At 46.0% G+C, this 18,306-nt stretch overlaps 1 protein-coding gene across 1 annotated transcript in view; it reads left to right on the plus strand.

Annotated features, from left to right (window-relative positions):
* Window positions 1-18,306, plus strand: part of LOC143298061 (huntingtin-like) — a 78,033-nt gene that overhangs the window by 50,637 nt on the left and 9,090 nt on the right. Inside the window, 12 exon segments of the mRNA XM_076610736.1 lie at window positions 248-424; window positions 1,931-2,025; window positions 2,920-3,074; window positions 4,839-4,907; window positions 5,759-5,882; window positions 7,469-7,744; window positions 8,966-9,121; window positions 9,719-9,906; window positions 13,032-13,146; window positions 13,558-13,703; window positions 14,943-15,010; window positions 17,075-17,210. Coding sequence (XP_076466851.1) covers window positions 248-424; window positions 1,931-2,025; window positions 2,920-3,074; window positions 4,839-4,907; window positions 5,759-5,882; window positions 7,469-7,744; window positions 8,966-9,121; window positions 9,719-9,906; window positions 13,032-13,146; window positions 13,558-13,703; window positions 14,943-15,010; window positions 17,075-17,210 — 1,705 coding nt within the window.

Genomic DNA, 18,306 nt, shown 5'->3' on the forward strand with positions numbered 1-18,306 from the left:
AAGCTCTTATGCTTTTTCTGCCTCGTATATTTGCATCTGTTTGGTTATTTTAAGATATCCATCTGTCTAAAGCAGATAGATAAATGTAACTTAGTTTGATCTCTGTTCTGTTTCTATCTCTAGTTTGATATCTTTTCTGTTTCTACTATCTCTGTAGTTTGATCTCTTTTCTGTTTCTAACAAGTCTATCTCTGTGATGTTGTGTGACCGTTGCTGACCACACAGGACCCTATGACTGTGAGTGCAGGTCTGGCACGCCTTCCCCTAGTCAACACCTACGCCAGGACGCCACCCATTGTGTGGCGCCTGGGCTGGTCCCCCTCCCCCAGCGGTACCCACCGCACCCAGCTGCCCCCGCTCCCTGTCGAGTTCCTGCAGGAGAAGGATGTGCTCAAGGAGTTTGTCACCCGCATCAACACTCTGGGTAAAGTGTCACCCGCATCAACACTCTGGGTAATGTGTCATCCACATCGACACTCTGGGTAATTTATCAACACTCTGGGTAAAGTGTCACCCGCATCAACACTCTGGGTAATGTGTCATAAACAATGGGTAATGTGTCACCAGCATTAACGTTCTGGGTAATGTGTCACCCGCATCAACACTCTGGGTAATTGGTCAACACTCTGGGCAATGTGTCACCTGCATCAACACTCACGGTAATTGATCAACATTGGGTAATGTGTCACTGACAACAAATTGGGTAATGTTTGTCACCACATTAACGCTCTGGATGATTTGTCATCAATACTGGATAATGTGTCACCGGCATTAACATTCATGGTAATGTGTTGCTCGCATCAGCACACTGGGTAATGTGTCACCTGCATCAACACTCTGGGTAATGTGTCACCTGCATCAACACTCTGGGTACTTTATCACTTCATCAGCACAATGGGTAATGTGTCACCTCATCAACACTCTGGGTAATGTGCCACCCGCATCAACGCTCTGGGTAATGTGTCACCCGCATCTACACTCTGGGCAATGTGTCACTGCATCAACGCTCTGGGTAATGTGTCACCTGCATCAACACTTTGGGTAATGTGTCACCCGCATCAACACTCTGGGTAATGTGTCACTGCATCAACGCTCTGGGTAATGTGTCACCTGCATCAACACTTTGGGTAATGTGTCACCTGCATCAACACTTTGGGTAATGTGTCACCTGCATCAACACTCTGGGTAATGTGTCACCCGTATCAACACAGTCGTTAATGTGTCATTGCATCAACGCTTTGGGTAATGTGTCACCCACATCAACACTCTGGGTAATGTGTCACCCATATCAACACAGGCGGTAATGTGTCACCCACATCAACACAGTGGGTAATGTGTCACCTGCATCAACACTTTGGGTAATGTGTCACCCACATCAACACAGTGGGCAATGTGTGATCTGCTTCAGCACTCTGGGTAATGTGTCACTGCATCAACACACTGGGTAATGTGTCACCCACATCAACACTTTGGGTAATGTGTCATCTGCATCGCCACTCTGGGTAATGTGTCACCGCATCAACACACTGGGTAATGTGTCACCCACATCAACACTTTGGGTAATGTGTCACCTGCATCAACACAGTGGGTAATGTGTCACCTGCATCAGCACTCTGGGTAATATCCTACTGCATTAACATTGTGGGTAATGTGTCACCTGCATCAGCACTGGATAATATGTCACCCACATCTTCACTCTGGGTAATGTGTCTCCATGCTGGGTTATTTTTCTTCCACATCCACACTGGGTAATATGACATGGTATATGATTCACATGATGTGCATATGTGAACAACGATGATGTGGTGTATGTGAATGACATGATTATGTGTGATTGTGAATGACATGATGATGTGTGAATGTGAATGACACATGTGAATATGAAAGATGTGATGATGTGTGTGAATGACACAATGATTTATGACTGCAGGGTGGACGAACCGTCAGCAGTTTGAGGAAAGCTGGATGAGTCTCCTTGGTGTCCTCAACCCTGCCTCCCCAACTGGCCATCCCCTGTCTCCTGAGGTAGGAAATGTGTGTGTGTGTTGGTGTCTGTGTGTGTGTTGGGTATGTGTATCTTTGTGTGTGTGTGTGTGTGTGTGTGTGCCCTCTCTCCTGAAGTTTGAGCTCTGTATGTGTGTGTTTGTGTCTTGTCTCCTGAGGTAAGAACTGTGTGTGTGTGTGTGTTGGTGTCTGTGTATGTGTATGTTTGTGCATGTGTATCTGTGGGTGTTTGTGTGTGTGTGTGTTGGTACCCTCTTTCCTGAAGTATGAGCTTTCTGTGTGTTTGCGTTTATGTGTGTGTTGGTACCCTCTTTCCTGAAGTATGAGCTATAATTATGTGTGATTGTGTGTATGTTTGTGTGTGTGTGCACTCTTTCTTGAGGTTTGAACTCTGTGTATGTGCATGCATGTGTGTGTGTGCATGTGTGCATATTTTTTTGCATGTATGCATGTCCCTTTGTGTATATTTGTGTCTGTGTGTGTCAATATATGTGCTGTCTCTGTGTATGTGTGTGTGTGTGTGTGCCTGTATGTATGTCAGGCCATGTCACTGGGAAAGAACCAGCATGCTGACCAGAGACATAAGGATGATAAAAATGTGCATTCTGTGTTGTGTTGTGTCGTGTCGTGTCGTGTTGTGTTTGTGTTGCTGTGTTCCCCCAGGAGGAGGTGGAGCAGTCATGATAACTGTGCACTGTGTGTCATGTCATGTCATGTCGTGTCATGTCATGTTGTGTTTGTGTTGCTGTGTTCCCCCAGGAGGAGGTGGAGCAGTCATGATAACTGTGTGTCATGTCATGTCATGTCATGTCGTGTTTGTGTTGCTGTGTTCCCCCAGGAGGAGATGGAGCAGTCATGATAACTGTGTCATGACATGTCATGTCATGTCGTGTTTGTGTTGCTGTGTTCCCCCAGGAGGAGGTGGAGCAGTCCCAGGGCATGGTGATCGCTGTGCGGGCCATCACCGCCCTTCTGCTGCAGGCTATGTTCGTCCCTCATGCCGGCAACCCCGCCAACAGCCAGTTTGAGATCCGACCCCGAGACAAGCCCCTGGCCTTCCTCACCACCAGGTAAAGGAGGAGACAGCAGCAGCATTGTCGTCCCATGTCTTCTTTTTCCTTTTTTTTTTTTTTTCTGTGCTGCCTTTGACCTGTGTGAGTGGATTGGGCAGTGTCACTGTTTTATGCAGATTTCCATTTTGACATGGTTGTGTGTGGGTGGGGGGGGTCCCTTTGTTTTACTTCTTTTTGGTACGAAGACACACACAGAACTTGGGGCCACAGACTTTTCAAAATTACACCAAATTCTGTCACACCACCCATAAACCTATCACCATGTACAGACCACCCAGCATTGTACAGACCACCCAGCATTGCACAGACCACCCAGCACTGTGTACAGACCACCCAGCATTGTACAGACCACCCAGCACTGTGTACAAACCTACCAGCATTGCACAGACCACCCAGCACTGTGTACAATCCTACCAGCATTGTACAGACCACCCAGCACTGTACAAACCTACCAGAATTGTACAGACCACCCAGCACTGTGTACAAACCTACCAGCATTGCACAGACCACCCAGCACTGTGTACAAACCTACCAGCATTGTACAGACCACCCAGCACTGTGTACATACCACCCAGCATTGTACAGACCACCCAGCACTGTGTACAGACCACCCAGCATTGTACAGACCACCCAGCACTGTGTACATACCACCCAGCATTGTACAGACCACCCAGCACTGTGTACAAACCTACCAGCATTGTACAGACCACCCAGCACTGTGTACATACCACCCAGCATTGTACAGACCACCCAGCACTGTGTACAAACCTACCAGCATTGTATAGACCACCCAGAACTGTACAAACCTACCAGCATTGTACAGACCACACAGCACTGTGTACATACCACACAGCATTGTACAGACCACCCAGCACTGTGTACAAACCTACCAGCATTGCACAGACCACCCAGCACTGTGTACAGACTCCCCAGCATTGTACAGACCACACAGCACTGTGTACATACCTACCATCATTGTACAGACCACCCAGCATTGTACAGACCACACAGCACTGTGTACAGACTCCCCAGCATTGTACAGACCACCCAGCACTGAGTACAAACCTCCCAGCATAGTACAGACCACCCAGCACTATGTACATATCACCCAGCACTGTGTACAAACCTCCCAGCAATGTACAGACCACCCAGCACTGTGTACAAACCTACCAGCATTGTATAGACCACCCAGCACTGTGTACATATCACCCAGCACTGTTTACAAACCTTCCAGCACTGTGTACAAACCTCCCAGCATTGTACAGACCACCCAGCATTGTGTGCAGACCACCCAGCACTACAGATCATCAGCATTGTACAGACCACCTAGCACTGTGTACATATCACCCAGCATTGTGCAGACCACCTAGCACTGTGCACAGACAACACACCATTGTGTAACCCAGCACTGAACAGACCCCCCAACAATGTTTACAGACCACCCAGCACTGTAAAGGACACACAGCACTGTGTACAGATCAACTAGCGTGGTGTACAGACCACCCAGCACTGTGTTGGTCCTGTTGATGGCGTGTGCTGTGTTCTGGTCAGTAGGGGCCACCCGGCTTTGTTGCTGTCAGCTGGTGTCACACGTCACACCATGTGTACACACCTAATGTATTGTCCATTGCACATCATACATACACACCTAATTAGTCCATAGCAAAGGAATTTAGTTATGTTGATAATGATATACTGGAGTGTGTGTGTGTGTGAAATGAGTGGAATGAAGTGACCAGTTCTCGTTGTTGTGTGTGGCAGGTGTGGGAAGAAGCTGTCCATGATCCGTGGCCTTATCGAACAAGAAGTTCGCAATCTGTGTGCTGTCAGGTAAGTTGTGCAGCACTGTGTGAGTAGGAGTGACTGGGCTGTGTGTGTGTGTTGGAGTGAATGGGTGTTGGTCTTGTAATCCACGAGTTTGTGAATGGATGGGGTGACATTGTTTTCCCTGCCCTGATTTCCTTGCTGTATGATTCGGCTCTATATAGATACAGTTATTAAAAGTATTATACATGCTGCATTCATTCACACCAACACACTGATGCCATTTATCCAAATATCACCAGTTTGGGTATGACTGGTTGTAGTTTGTTGCTGTGTTATGCCATTATCAAAACTGTTCTGGCGAGTTCATTCTTGGCCAGCCGGGTCACCTTGCCTCAAACTTAAAACCAAGAAGGCTCAGAACATTTGCAAAACAGGCTGCCTGTGTATATGACAATCAGCCTCCCAAAACAATTTGACTGTGTTGCTGGTAAACATTGTATGTGTGTGTGTGTGTGTGTGTATGTGTGTGAGGGGGGGGGGGTGTACACCACACAGCTGAATGTTGTGTGTAACTGAGGGTCTTAGTGTTCCTAGAAAATCAGTATGTTCCCAGAAATATCCAGATTGTTCCTAAAAGAAATGTTCAGAGAGATCTGTAAATGTTATGTTAATCAAATCATGTTTACATTGTTTTCTGAATTGCTCTATATACCAAGACTCACGGTTTAAGATTTACTCTTGAATGTGTGCTTTGTGTGTGTGTGTGATTGTGTGTATGTGTTGTGTATGTATATGTATGTGGTGTGTGTGTATGTGTTATGTGTGTGTCTTGTCTGTATGTGTGTGTCTGTACGTGTGTCTTTTGTACGTGTGTGTGTGTGTACGTGTGTGTGTGTGTGTGTGTGTGTGCACAGACCAGACCGGCTGACCCACCACCCATACAGCAGTCCCCGTCGCAGAATGGACTCCATTCACTATGACCTCTTTGAGGACAACCTGGAGAGAGAGTTTGGCACTGAGGACTACAGCCTGGGCCAGGTCAGTTGAGGGGAAGGGGTTGTTCCTGATCATAGTAACTATGACAGAACATTTAGAAAAGGTTTTCAAACCTCTCAAAGTGCTTTCCAATCATGTGTCAGTCAGATACAAAGTACATAAGAACATGCACGCACGCACACACACACACACACACACACACACACACACACACACACACACATGTATTTAGGCACACAGGCACACATATGCACTTGTGTGCGCAAACACGCACATGCACACATACACGCACACACACACACACACACACACGTACACGACTGCAAGTGAGGAGGGTGGGAAGAAAGATTTCAGTCTGCCAGACTAAAACAGGTTTGTTAGGAGAGTAGTCAGGGCAGTGAACATTGACGTAGAAGATGTGGGTATAATGCGTGGCGATGGTAAGGCTGACATTTTGTTCCTGATACAGACATGTACAGAGCATTACAGATCTGCCCCCTTCCTCTATGACAGCTTTCAGCTCTCCACCCCATCTCGCTCTCTTCGATGAGCTTCAGACCCTTTCTGCTTCCGCATTCCCAGATTTAATTAATCACTCCACAGTCAGCCGGCAGTCTGTCTCTGGACTTTACACCTGGAATAAGCTCCCCTATTTCGCTTCAGCAAACCTCTGCACTCAGCCCTTACATGTCTGGCCTCAAAACCTACCTCTTTCCAGAAAAGCCTCCGCCGCCTTCCCTCTTCCCAGAGTACTGTTTCTGTTTTCATGTATTTACAAGTTTTGTCTCTCTGAATCAGAGCTGTGCATGCGTGTGAATGACTGGAGTGTAGGCACTTTGATTTGTCTCTGCATAAGATTCAGAGCTGTGTGAAAACTTCATGATTCATCATTATATGAATAATATGATTGTAATTCATCATTACATGAAAACTTCATAATTAGCACTGGATAAATACTTTACAATCATGATTCAGTGATGTATGAATACTCCACAGTCAGCATTCTGCGCTGTATATACAAATCACCTCGTGATCACTGTGCTGACAGATCTTGCATTGTATGAATACCTTACAGTCAGCATTCAGCGCTGTATGCAACACACCACCTCATTATCACGATTCCAACAGATCTCACACAGTATGAATACCGTACAGTCAGCATTTAGCACTGTATACAAAACACCTCATTATCACGATACTGACAGATCTCGCACTGTATGAATACTTTACAATCATGATTCAGTGCTGTTTGAATACCTTACAGTCAGCATCCAGCGCTTTATTTGTGAAACACCACCTCATCATGATGCTGACAGATCTTGCACTGAACTTTACAAACATGATTCAGCACTGCATGAATACTTTACAATTATGATTCAGCGCTGTATGAATGTTGTTAGGATTCAGCGCTATATGAATGCTTTACAATGATGATTCAGTGCTGTGTGGATACCTTACAGTTAGCATTCAGCACTGTATATACAACACATATCATGATCATGACGCTGACAGATCTCGCACTGTATGAATACCTTACAATCATGATTCAGCACTGTATAAATACTCTACAGTCAGCATTCAGTGCTGTATATATACAAAACATCTCATAATTATCACAACGCTGACAGATCTCACTGGAGTCGATCTGGGCGGTGGTGGGGTCGCTGGATCCCCCCCTGACGGAGTCGGACACCACGGACTCCCTGGACAGCCCCCAGCCGGATGATGTTGGGCGCCACGCCATCTCCAGAGCCAGCAGCGAGGGCCGCGAGCGCTCCGTCTCGCTAAGCGGCCTTGACATTCACTCATGTCTACAGTTCCTGCTGGAGCTGTATGGTGCCTGGCTGCACGTGGACAACAGCCCCAAGCCTCCACTTATGCTCATCAACGCCGTCGTCAAGTCGGTCAGTGCTTTGTGGGGGAAGGGTGGTCTGTGACAAGTGCTGTGTTGCTGGTTTCCTCCTTTCCTTTTTTGTGAACTTTTTTGGCGCTGTTCTTATTGGGGTTTTGTTGTTTTTTTTCTCTGTGTGTGATGTGTTCTTTATGTGATTGAACGCTAATGTTGTTTTTCCTTTTTGATGAGTTCTGCAATTGAACGCTGTTATTAGGTATTTGAACACTTATTATTTTTCTTTGACGAGTTCTGCAATTGACCACTGTTATTAGATATTTTAACAGTGTTGTTATTTTTCTTTGGTGAGTTCTACAATTCAACACTGTTATTAGATATTTTAACACTGTTTTTTGTTGTTGTTTTTAATTGTACAATACAAGGCTGTTATTGAATTTTTTTCTGATGAATTCTACATGTAACTGAATACTATCATTATTTTTTCTCTGATGAGTTATGTCCTTGCATGCTGTTATCACAAAGAGGTGCAACAATATGATACAGTCAATACAATACAACACAAGACGAAACAGTACAATACAATACAGTACAATACAATACAATGCAATACAATGCAATACACTACAGTACAGTCTCCATTTTCACTGTTCATGCTGCAGTATGTGTCTGTATGTAGCCTGGAGCCAGTATCTGGGTCTGTTCCAGTATACCTTTTATTTACCAGTGTGCTGTCTTAATAGGTAGCATAAGCAGCATTGACTTGAAGTTGTGTACCTTGTGTATGGAGAAAGTTACCACTCTTTATTGTTTGATTGGATTGGATATGGATACTTACATAGAGCTTATCCTCTGTTGGAGACCAAGCTCTAAAAGCTTTACAAACTCAGGGTCATTTGCACAACAGGCTGCCTACCTGGGAAGAGCCAACTGATGGCTGCCAATGGGCACTGTTCAGTTGTTTCTTGTTTCATTCAGTCAGATTTCAGGCACACACATATACACAGACAGACATAATATTTTACGTGTATGTCTTTTATTTATTTACCCAGCCATATAAATAGCCATTCTCCATTTTCGAGGGTGTGCATGCTGGGTATGTTCTTATTTCGGAAAAATCTCCACCCTTTACCCACCAGGCGCCGTAACCGAGATTTGAACCTGGGACCCTCAGAATGAAAGTCCATGCCTTAACCAATCGGCTATTGTGCCCGCTTGTTAATCATCTACTCCCCTAGCCTCATTATTCTTTCATGTGTGTGTGTGTGTGATACAGATGGTGTGTCTGTCTGACCTATTCATGGAGCGGGAGCAGTTTGAGTTCATGCTGGACACACTGCTGGATGTGCTGAGGACACACCCCACTGAGGACGAGCTGGTCAACCAGTACCTGACTGTCGGCCTTGCCAAGGCCACTGCTGTCGTCGGTGTGGTGAGTCTCTGTGTGTACTGTGGTAACAGGAGTGACAGTACAATGCAGTGCAGTACAGAGACTGATGATGATGATGATGATTATAAGTACCTATATAGAGCCTATCCTCAGTCGGAAACCAAGCTCTAGGTGCTTTACAAACATGAAGTCATTTGCACAACAGGTATTTGATCATCTGCGTGAGTATACTCATAAAGGGGGTTTTGGCAATAACAGGTCTGCACAAATGCTAACCTGGAAATCAGAAAAATCTCTACCCTTTACCCAACAGGTGCTGTTATCAAGATTTGAACCCGGGACAGTCAGATTAAAAGTCAAACTCTTTAACCACTCTGCTATTGTGCCTGACATAATACTGTTCATAATGTCAAACACAGTGACTGATCTTCTTCTTCTTCTTCGTTCATGGGCTGCAACTCCCACGTTCACTCGCATGTACGCGAGTGGGCTTCTACGTGTATGACCGTTTTTGCCCTGCCATGTAGGCAGCTATACTCCGTTTTGTGGGTAGTGACTGATGATACTGTTTATCGCAGTGATTGATGGTACTGTTCGTAACAACACACACAGTCAGTAACACAACACGTGTGTGTGCAGGAGGCCAGCACAGCAGAGAAAGTGTCCAAGATGGTGGAGCAAGGTCTTCGCAGCAACCACCTGCCCACCAAGGTGTCAGCGTTGCATGCAGTGCTCTACCTGTTGGAGGGGGGTCTGAGTGATGTCACCCGCACCCTCATGCCTGCCATCACCGACTTTCTGCTGCGTCACCTGGCTGTCGTGTCACAGTAAGTGTGTACTGCGTCACCAATGTCACAGTGTGTACTGTGTTACCTAGCCATTATGTCACAATAAGTGTGTACTGCATCACCTGTGTCACAGCAAGTGTGCACTGCCTCACCTGTGTCACAGTAAGTGTGTACTGTGTTGTGTCACAGTAAGTGTGTTCTGTGTCACTGTGTACTGTTTCACCTGTGTCACTGTTTACTGCATCACCTGGATGTCATGTCACAGTGTGTATTGCATCACCTGTGTCACAGTAAGTGTGTACTGCATTTTGTCACAGTAAGTGTGTACTGCATCACCTGTGTCACAGTAAGTGTGTACTGCATTTTGTCACAGTAAGTGTGTACTGCATCACCTGTATCACGGTTAGTGTGTTCTGCCTCATCTGTGTCACGGTAAGTGTGTACTACTTCACCTGTATCACAGTGTGTACTGCCTCACCTGTGTCACAGTGTGTACTGCATCACCTGTGTCACGGTAAGTGTGTATTGCATCACCTGTGTCACAGTGTCTACTGCCTCACCTGTGTCACAGTAAGTGTGTACTGTATTGTGTCACAGTAAGTGTGTTCTGCATCACTGTGTACCTCAGCTAGCCATCATGTCACTGTAAGTGTGTACTGCATCACCTAGCTGTCATGTCACTGTTAGTGTGTACTGCATCACCTGGCTGTCATATCACTGTTAGTTTGTACTGCGTCACCTGGCCGAATATGTACTGGTCGTCATGTCACAGTAATTGTGTACTTTGTCACCTGGCCCTGGTGTTACTGTTAGCAGGCATGCCTACCGTTACTGAGGGCGCGTATTTGTCCCGGAAAATTAGTAGAATTGAAAGGGTGTCCTGGAAATACGGATATTTGCTGTATGTCCCGGAAAATTAAAAAGGTTTTGGTCAAAAACGTCCGTGTTATCTAATTGATGGCCAGTGAGACATGTCTGTAATCAGTCCAAGAGAGTAATGTACTGAATGGCTGTGCCCACCTTCCTCCCTCCCCAACCTTCCCCCACCTCCACCTCACCCTTCCACTACCACTGGCAGAGCTGTCAAAATCACTGCAGCGCTATTTTTATTCTGCTATTCCGGTCTCTTCACTACCCTCCCTCCCCTCCTGTACTTTGACTGCTCAGTCTGTCTGTCTGTCTGTCTGTCTCTCTCTCTCTCTCTCTCTCTCTCTCTCTCTCTCCTCACCTCTCACTCCCCCTCATCTCAGTGTGAAGGTCCTGTGTGCTGATAAAAAATTTTAAAAAATAAAACAGCCAGAAACAGCCATTCTGTAGAATTATATTCATAACTGAAATCTAGTCAACACAAACATGACCTCAGTTTTCCTCCTTTCCTTCTGATCCCCTCACTTGACTACACCCCTCACTCCTCTTCTTTCCCACCACCAGACACTACCTCCCATATGCATACTTGCCCACCGCTCTCTCTGAGTCTCTGCCACCAATGGTGAGGGGGGTGAAGGGGTGGGGGTGAATAAAACCACACAGTCAATGATTGTGGCAAAATTGGCACTGAGCCAAGACAGTAACGGCTTGGTCCAGCTGAGAATCTCTGACTGCTGAAATTGATATGACTAGTCACATACCCACCCCCTCCTCCCTCCAGTCATCCCCCTTCCCCATTTCTTTCCTCAACCAACACACAAGCCTGTCAGCTGAACAGACACTACAGCAGCAGAGACCAGATGGTCAGTTATAGCGGTACAGTACAAACTTGCGTGATAAGTACATTTTCCTTGTAAACACACACACACACACACACACACACACACTCACATGCATACATACATACATACACAGAGGAGAGGTCCCCCCAAACCTATTAAAAATCAACAATTTCGTTTTCTGGCAAGAGTTGAGTTGGCCCTGGATGGTCAGCTGGGCCAAACTGAAATCAATAGTACTAATAGTGATGATATCAATTTAATGTGAAATCTGCAATAGATTATTTAACGCAGGTGTATATGAGGGACTTGAATCACAGCCTTGGACATGATTGCATGATGACACAGACCTTCAGGAAGGGACACTCTGAGAAGCAGCCGTTCATAAAGCCGTGGAGGAAAGGAGACACGTATGCGTTTTGTGACATCTGTCAGATGACAGATGTATGTTTGCTGAGATGTTCCTGAAAATATTACCCTGTCCCTGATTCTAATGTGTGTTGTTCCTGAAAAGCAAATTTGGGGGTAGGCATGCCTGTGTTAGCGTGGAGTTAGTGTGAACAGCGTAAATTTGCTGTCATGTCACTGTAAGTGTATTGATGGTGATATGGATACTTCTGTAGTGCCTATCTTCGGTCGGAGACCAAGCTCTCACTTACTGTATAAGTGTATTGCCTGACCTGGTGTCACAGTAAGTGTGCAGTGGGTCACCTGGCCCACATGTCACTGAGTGTGTACTGCCTCACCTGGTGTTACAGTGTGTGCCGCATCACTGGGCTGTCATGTCACCGTAAGTGTGTGCCACATCACTGGGCTGTCATGTCACTGTAAGTGTGTGCCGCATCACCGGGCTGTCATGTCACTGTAAGTGTGTGCCGCATCACCTGGCTGTCATGTCACCGTAAGTGTGTGCCGCATCACCTGGCTGTCATGTCACCGTAAGTGTGTGCCGCATCACCTGGCTGTCATGTCACCGTAAGTGTGTGCCGCATCACCGGGCTGTCATGTCACCGTAAGTGTGTGCCGCATCACCGGGCTGTCATGTCACTGTAAGTGTGTACTGCATCACCTGGCTGTCATGTCACTGTAAGTGTGTGCCGCATCACCGGGCTGTCATGTCACTGTAAGTGTGTACTGCATCACCTGGTTGTCATGTCACTGTAAGTGTGTGCCGCATCACCGGGCTGTCATGTTACTAAATGTGTGCCGCATCACTGGGCTGTCATGTCACTAAGTGTGTGCCGCATCACCGGGCTGTCATGTCACTAAGTGTGTATAGCATCACCTGGTTGTCATGTCACTGTAAGTGTGTACCGCATCACCTGGCTGGGGTGTCACAGTATGTGTTTTTTGCATCACCTGGTGGTCGTGTCACAGTGTGCAGTGTCACCTGGCCGTGCTGTCACAGTTTGTGTGTACTGCATCACCAGCTCACATCGTGGGATGACTGTGTTTCAGGGCCTGCATCATCAGCCAGCAGTTTGTGATCACGCTGTGGGCCACATCGTTCTACCTGCTGGAGAACTTCCATGAGGAGCTGAAGGACACAGACTTTGCCTCCCGCATGATGCAGGTACCGTTGTTGTTAGTGGTGTGACTTTTTGTGGTTGTTGCTTTTTTTTTGTCGCTGTTTGATGTCCAGAATGACAGTATTTCAGATCTGAAAAGCTGGATATTAAATATTTAAGTAAGTAAAATACAGCTGGTGAAGAGCACAGCGTCAGGCAGTGAGGAGAGCATGTTGACAGCCGTGTTCCTGTAGTGTGTGTGTCACAGTGACATGATGTGTTGTACAGTTGGTGACAAGCACAGCATCAGGCAGTGAGGAAAGCGTGTCAACAGCCGTGTTCCTGTAGTGTGTGTGTCACAGTGTCATGATGTGTTGTACAGTTGGTGACAAGCACAGCATCAGGCAGTGAGGAAAGCATGTCGACAGCCGTGTTCCTGTAGTGTGTGTGTCACAGTGACATGATGTGTTTTACAGTTGGTGACAAGCACAGCATCGGGCAGTGAGGAAAGCGTGTCAACAGCCGTGTTCCTGACCATCATGAAGGGCACAGAGCGACTGCTGTTGACAGACGTTCTGTCACGCACTGACACTGAGGCCATCATCAAACTCAGTATGGACAGGTAGGAATCTTTTTCTGATATCTTTATCCAGTAACCCAACACTCACTTCACTTTCACTTGTCCCTTAGTCAGGATGACTGTTCGGGTGCCACAGATAACCTGTCAACCACCGTCCTCCATCCTTTTTGTTTTCTGCTTCCCTAAGGGCCTCGCTCAGCCTCAGACCTTTCTGGGATGTTGTCTTCCCATCTCTTTTTCTTTCTGGCTCTCCTTCTCCCTCCTTGTATAGTGCCCTGCAGGATTGTCTTTGCAACACTCAGCCTACCTTGAACCCTTTATTATGCTCTTGACTTAAAGTCTGTATGTCATAGAACATGCCGGTTCCGTACTGTGTTAACATAACACTGTTTGTCCTATCTGTTCTCTCTCTCTCTCTCTCTCTCTCTCTCTCTCTCTCTCTCTCTCTCTGTCTGTCTGTCTGTATGTCTGCCTGTTGTGTCTATTTATCTGTGCATTGTGAACAAGCTGAAGCGAGTATATATTTATCAGAAGTGTGTGCTTGTGTATTGTTTGTAGGTTGCATCATATCAAGATAATCATTTATGAGATTGTTGGTAGCAGGAATGCTGCATGGTGATGTATACATTTCCGCATTATCTTCAATAATTTGGCAGATATGATTGAACGAAGATTACAGACATGGTGTGTTTTTGTTCTGGAAATTTTCAGAGCATACATCATTGTATAATGTGTCAGCGGTGAAAGGTTTAACTACATCTTTGAAGAGTTGTTGAGAGGAGGTGCGTGTGGCATGGATGCTGTGTCATAGGGTGTGTTACATCTGTGAAGAGTTGTGGAGAAGCGTGTCATGGATTGTGTGTAATGGGGTGCGTTATATATTTAAAGAGCTGTGGAGAAGCGTGTCATGAATTGTGTGTATTGGGGTGTGTTATATATTTAAAGAGCTGTGGAGAAGTGTGTCATGGATAGTGTGTAAAAGTGTGTGTTACATGTGTGAAGAGTTGTGGTGGTGTGTGTCATGGATAGTGTCATGGGGTGTGTTACATCTGTACAGTGTTGTGGAGGCGTGTGCCATGTACAGTGTATCATGAAGTGTGTTACATCTGTGATGAGTTGTGGAGGTGTGTGGCATGGATAGTGTGTCATGAAGTGTGTTACATCTGGGATAAGTTGTGGAGGTGTGTGGCATGGATAGTGTGTCATGAAGTGTGTTACATTTGAGAAGAGTTGAGGTGTGTGGCATGGATAGTGTGTCAGTACACATGGGGTGTGTTGCAGGCTGTGTCTGCCTAACCCACAAAGAGCACTAGCTGCCCTGGGCCTCATGTTCACCTGCATGTATTCTGGTAAGTCTGGTCACCCACCACACTGCATCAACACTAAGTCCTCTGTCACCCACCACACTGCATCAACACTGAGACCTCTATCACCCACCACACTGCATCAACACTGAGTCCTCTATCACCCACCACACTGCATCAACACCAAGACCTCTATCACCCACCACACTGCATCAACACTGAGTCCTCTATCACCCACCACACTGCATCAACACTGAGTCCTCTATCACCCACCACACTGCATCAACACTGAGTCCTCTATCACCCACCACACTGCATCAACACTAAGACCTCTATCACCCACCACACTGCATCAACACTAAGACCTCTATCACCCACCACACTGCATCAACACTGAGTCCTCTATCACCCACCACACTGCATCAACACTAAGACCTCTATCACCCACCACACTGCATCAACACTAAGACCTCTATCACCCACCACACTGCATCAACACTAAGACCTCTATCACCCACCACACTGCATCAACACTGAGTCCTCTATCACCCACCACACTGCATCAACACTAAGACCTCTATCACCCACCACACTCACCCACCACACCACATCAACACCAGGACCTCTATCACCCACCACACCACATCAACACTGAGTCCTCTATCACCCACCACACCACATCAACACTGAGTCCTCTATCACCCACCACACTGCATCAACACCAGGACCTCTATCACCCACCACACCACATCAACACTGAGTCCTCTATCACCCACCACACTGCATCAACACCAAGACCTCTATCACCCACCACACTGCATCAACACCAGGACCTCTATCACCCACCACACCACATCAACACTGAGTCCTCTATCACCCACCACACCACATCAACACCAAGACCTCTATCACCCACCACACTGCATCAACACTGAGTCCTCTATCACCCACCACACTGCATCAACACTAAGACCTCTATCACCCACCACACTGCATCAATACCAGGACCTCTATCACCCACCACACTGCATCAACACTAAGACCTCTATCACCCACCACACTGCATCAACACCAGGACCTCTATCACCCACCACACCACATCAACACTGAGTCCTCTATCACCCACCACACCACATCAACACTGAGTCCTCTATCACCCACCACACTGCATCAACACTCACCTCTTTGGTCCTTTTTTTTTTTTTTTTTTTTTTTTTTTTTTTTTTTTGGTTTGTTTTTTGCTGCTCGCAGACTGCCGTGTTCTATCTTGTGAGATGACAGTGGAGTGAAAGTTGCTGGGAACGAAAGCAGATTGATTGTGATGTTTGGAGTTTTTGTGCGCTGATTTAGTTGGTTGGTTAGTATGTCATTGCCATTTCCATACACAGCTCTATTTTCATCATGCAGCAGTAAGGAGGAACTCCTAAATATTTAACAGAACAGTGCTTTTGGTTGCCAAGCCAAACGGTCCAAGTTTTGGTTCATACATAGACCAGGGTCTTGAACAAAGGTATTTGTTATGTTTGTGGTTTCTTCAGATGAGACATCAGCACATTGAGTGCTGTCTGGGTATTGCAGGATTTTGTGTTCTGTATTGTTATATTTTCATTTTCATGAATCGTAAAAGCCAAAATTTCAGCACAGTATAGTAACAGTTAAGGAGAGATCAGATCACCTTGTAGTCTTGCGTACATGGCAAGGTAAGAAAAAACAAAACAAAAAAAATGGTCATACATGTCAAATGTTACACGTGTGTGTGCGTGACTGAAACCTGATTGAATGACACAGGAAACTAATGATGAGCGCCCAATGGCAACTGTCAGTTGGCTCTACCCAGGTAGGCATCCTGTTGTGCAAATGACTCAGTGTTCATAAGACGCTTAGAGTTTGGTCTCTGAACAAAGATAGGCACTATATAAGTATCCATAGCCAGACTTGTTCTATTCTGAACCAGCCTGAAATGCATCCAATTTATATTGACAGTTGACTTAATATATTTATGAAAGGTTGGTATCTGTTGACCGGTTTTCTGAACTGAACCAAATTTTTTTTTTTAGAACTTGGTGAGTGCCTGCTTGCTGACAGTGTGTTGGGGTGGGTCGTGTGCAGGCAAGTCATGTGACCAGTACAGCCCACGGCCACGTGACGAGCCGGCGTTTGGTGGTGATGGCGGCATGGAGACCCTGTATCAGGACCCAGAGTCCCTCATTCTGGCCATGGAGAGGGTCACCGTCCTCTTTGACAGGTTGGAGAGGGTGAAGAGGAGGGGTTTGGGGGAGAGGGAGCAGGGTGGGGGTGTGGCCATAGAACATTCTTTGTCAGCTTCTTTTCTTGTACACGTAACAGAGAGAGACAGTGTTGCATGAGCGTGTGAAAGAATGTTGATGCACATGTGAGAGAGAGAAAGAGAGAGAGAGAGAGAAAGCTATATTTCCACCTAACATAAATATGGATGCAGAACCATTTTTCTTCTTTGTCGAAGTAGACATGAATATGGTGAATAATTGGACAGGTACAGACCAACACATTAATTTCTATTTAAAAGATAATAATGATAATAATAATAACACAAAATTTTGAAAGAATTGTCATGGACAGCATTCTAGCAATGTATTTGTGCATTGACATGTAATTTTATATGCAACAAAAAAAAGGTTTGTTCAATGATTAAAACACAAACTTGTGAAACTGATTAGTGGAAAAAAATTGAATTTAGCTATTATATTTGTGTGTGTGTGTACAATGAGCCTCCCTTGTACAGTCCAGGCTGGAAGTCCTGGGTTTTAGAGCGATATGTAAGGTTGCATTCCAAGCTCCCACTGTGCATTGACAAACATATAGTCACAGACAGACACGAAGACTGTGAGAAGGCAGAAGACATGAAGGTTGTGGAAGGTAAGACATGAAGGTTATGGGAAGGCAGAAGACATGAAGGTTGTGGAAGGTAAGAGACATGAAGGATGTGGGAAGGCAGAAGGCATGGAGGTTGTGGAAGGTAAAAGACATGAAGGATGTGGGAAGGCAGAAGACATGTAGGTTGTGGAAGGTAAGACATGAAGGTTGTGGGAAGGCAGAAGACATGAAGGTTGTGGAAGGTAAGAGACATGAAGGATGTGGGAAGGCAGAAGACATGAAGGTTGTGGAAGGTAAGAGACATGAAGGATGTGGGAAGGCAGAAGACATGGAGGTTGTGGAAGGTAAGAGACATGAAGGATGTGGGAAGGCAGAAGACATGGAGGTTGTGGAAGGTAAGACATGAAGGTTGTGGGAAGGCAGAAGACATGGAGGTTGTTGGGAGATGGAAGACATGAAGGTTGTGGGAAGATGGATCATATGAAGGA

This window comes from Babylonia areolata, chromosome 2, assembly GCF_041734735.1.
Source record: "Babylonia areolata isolate BAREFJ2019XMU chromosome 2, ASM4173473v1, whole genome shotgun sequence".
In the NCBI taxonomy this organism is placed as follows: domain Eukaryota; kingdom Metazoa; phylum Mollusca; class Gastropoda; order Neogastropoda; family Buccinidae; genus Babylonia; species Babylonia areolata.